This window comes from Nipponia nippon, unplaced genomic scaffold (assembly GCF_047370975.1).
Source record: "Nipponia nippon isolate SJK-2023a ecotype South Korea unplaced genomic scaffold, ASM4737097v1 scaffold_5, whole genome shotgun sequence".
NCBI lineage: Eukaryota > Metazoa > Chordata > Aves > Pelecaniformes > Threskiornithidae > Nipponia > Nipponia nippon.
Genome location: NW_028262369.1, coordinates 75,822,861 through 75,825,750, shown reverse-complemented (window position 1 = coordinate 75,825,750; position 2,890 = coordinate 75,822,861). Strand labels below are relative to the sequence as shown.

The 2,890-nt window shown below is 58.1% G+C and overlaps 1 protein-coding gene across 1 annotated transcript; it reads left to right on the top strand.

Annotated features, from left to right (window-relative positions):
* The first annotated feature begins 596 nt into the window (after positions 1–596).
* HOXD13 (homeobox D13) lies at positions 597–2,336 on the top strand. The gene is made up of 2 exons (XM_087733391.1): positions 597–1,299; positions 2,086–2,336. The coding sequence occupies exons 1-2, from the start codon at positions 597–599 to the stop codon at positions 2,334–2,336; spliced, it is 954 nt and encodes a 317-aa protein (XP_087589517.1).
* The last annotated feature ends 554 nt before the right edge of the window (positions 2,337–2,890 follow it).

Below are 2,890 nucleotides of genomic sequence, written 5' to 3'. Positions count from 1 at the left end.
AGGATGGGATACAAAGACCGTGTCGGTTTTTTTTTCCCCCTGCCGCAGACACAACAATGAGCTGGGGAAGGTCTCGCCGGGGATCCGGTCAGACCCCTGCCCGCGGCTTCAAAAAGGGCCTCTGCCCGCGCCTTCAAAAGGGCCAGCGGAGGACCAAGGGTCCTCCGCTGGCCCTTTTGAAGCCACGGGCAGGAGGAAGGGGGGCATGAAAGCCACGGGGGCCAGGCTGGCCCGGAGGGGCATCACCACCGCCCGCCCGCCCAACCCCTCCCCAGCGCCGGGGCCGCGGCGGGGCGGGAGCGCGGCGGCGGGGCGGGGGTGGGAAGGGGGGGGGGCACCGTCGGTGCGGACCGGGGGGCTGCGAGGCGAAAGGGGCAGTGCGGGCAGCGGGAGGGTCACATGTTTCGACGGCAGCCTATGAGCAGCCCCCCGGGCTGCGGCAAACTAATCTGGAACCGGCCGCCCCCACCCCCGTCCCCCCTCCCAACCTGGACTTCGTTTTTATAAACGTACCGCCAGGATCCAACCTGTTGGAGGCAAATAACCGTTTGCATCATGCCCGGCCGGGGACCGAGCCGCCGCCGCCGCCGCCCGCGATGTGCAAGGCCATGAGCAAAGCAGCGAGCTGGGAGATGGACGGACTGCGCGGCGACAGCAGCGGCGGCGGCGGCGGCGGCGGCGGCGGAGCCCCCGGGCAGTGCCGTAATTTTCTCTCCTCGCCCGTGTTCGGGGCGGCGCACACGGGCCGAGCGGCCGCCGCCGCCGCTGCCGCCGCCGCCGCCTCGGGGTTCGCCTACGCCGGCGGAGGGGAGCGCTCGGGGGCGGCGGCGAGGCCCGACCCCCCGGCCAAGGACTGCCCGGGCTCCGCCGCGCCGGCCGCCGCCCCCGCGCTCGGCTATGGGTATCACTTTGGCAATGGATACTATAGCTGCAGGATGTCCCACGGGGTTGGGATCCAGCAAAACGCCCTGAAGTCTCCCCCCCATGCCTCCATTGGCGGCTTTCCCGTGGAAAAGTACATGGACGTCTCCAGTCTGACCAGCACGAGTGTCCCCGCCAATGAAGTCTCCTCCAGGGCGAAGGAAGTGTCCTTCTACCAGGGCTATACAACCCCCTACCAGCACGTTCCTGGGTACATAGACATGGTCTCAACGTTTGGCTCTGGGGAACCGAGACACGAAACATACATATCAATGGAGGGCTATCAGTCTTGGACTCTGGCTAATGGCTGGAATAGTCAGGTTTACTGTGCCAAAGATCAGACACAGAGCTCACACTTTTGGAAATCGTCCTTTCCAGGTACGAGAGGGAGAGAAATGGTCCGAGCTGAACCCCCCCGCGCCTCCTCCGCCTGCCCGTCCCCTCCCCCGCCCCCCGGGCTGCAGGGGCGGCCTGCCGAGGTGGACACGCTGCACAGACACGCACAGAGCGGAGAGAGACGGGGGGGCGGTGGATTTTCCTTTTTCCTTCCCCCCCCCCTACCCCCGAGGAACCCTCACCCTCTGCCTTCCACCCCGCGGGACAGAGCCCAGAGCCCCGCCGCCACCCAGCGCCAGGGCCCCGGGCCCCCCGTCCCGCGGGCGCCGGGGCGGCCTCGGGCTCCTTCTCCCGCTGCTTCCCTCGGTGGCCGGGTTTGTATTCGCGTTTGCAGTTTGCAGGACGATGGCTCGAAGGCTGGCGGTCCTCTGCCTCTCCGGCTGGCGACTGACCCGGCCCCAGAGCACTTCAGAGACTGCGAGCAGTGAGGGCACAGAGGCACAAACCACATGCAAACAAACCGGGGAAGCCGAGGCCAGAGCCATGCCTGTGTGCGCGCTGCCAGGACCGGCCGCTCTCGGCCCCCCAGCCAATGCCCCCGCCGCCCTGCATGCTCCCTAGCCGTGCATGCCGGAAAAGTGATGACAGTCCATCAAGGTTTTGGTGCTTTACTAACGTGCAAATAATGTGGCAGTGTAAATAATAATAAACTGTAAACAACCCGGCATTATTTATTTGCCCGTGAAAGCCAGTGCCCAGCAAGTATCGGTTAAGCTTTAAACGCCTGTAATAAAATTCTAATTTTTCACATAATGTCTTTTACAATAGGGGACGTTGCACTAAACCAGCCCGATATGTGTGTCTACCGGCGTGGGAGAAAGAAGCGAGTGCCGTACACAAAACTGCAGCTTAAAGAACTCGAGAATGAATATGCCATTAACAAGTTCATTAACAAGGACAAGAGGCGAAGGATATCCGCAGCCACAAACCTGTCTGAGAGACAAGTTACCATTTGGTTTCAGAACAGGAGGGTGAAGGATAAGAAAATAGTCTCCAAACTGAAAGACAATGTATCTTGATCTATTAGTTGCGGACAGTGATGGATATATAAACTCAATTTACGACCAGCTAAAGACTTTTGGAAAGACTTGAAAATATATTTAATTTTTTTTTTCTACTTCCAGCGGTGGCGAAACTTTGGGAATTGTTTTCTATGAAAGTCAGCGTTTTTCTCTCAGTGGAAAGGAGCGCTGACAAATCCTGAATTATAGTTCTGTTTCTTCCTTTTGAAAATAATAATAATATTAATATTAATTATATTTTCTGTTCTTCCCTCTAGGCCAGTATAAACGAATTTAAATATGTTGAACGGTTACAGTTATAACTTTCTTAAATGCTTAACTCTTTGGGGGGGGGGGTCTGTAATTTTTTTTTCTTCTCTGAACAACAGCCAGTGCCAAAAAGTGTCAGTTTTGATTTGGTATCGTAAACTTCAAAACACGCCGAGTGGAAAAAAAAAAAAAAAAAAAAAAACCAACAATCGGAAAATGCAAGAAAGCCGGAGTCCGGACCCGTGGCAGCACCCGGCTGCTGCCAAAATCCGCCGAGCCCACCGGGACCCGGAGAGAATTGC

What these genes read in the sequence shown, in the direction of transcription:
- HOXD13 (XM_087733391.1), top strand. Translation starts at nt 597, where the DNA reads ATGTGCAAGGCCATGAGCAAAGCAGCGAGCTGGGAGATGGACGGACTG. An exon ending in TTGGAAATCGTCCTTTCCAG is followed by an intron (nt 1,300 to 2,085) that starts GTACGAGAGGGA and finishes CTTTTACAATAG; the next exon opens with GGGACGTTGCACTAAACCAG.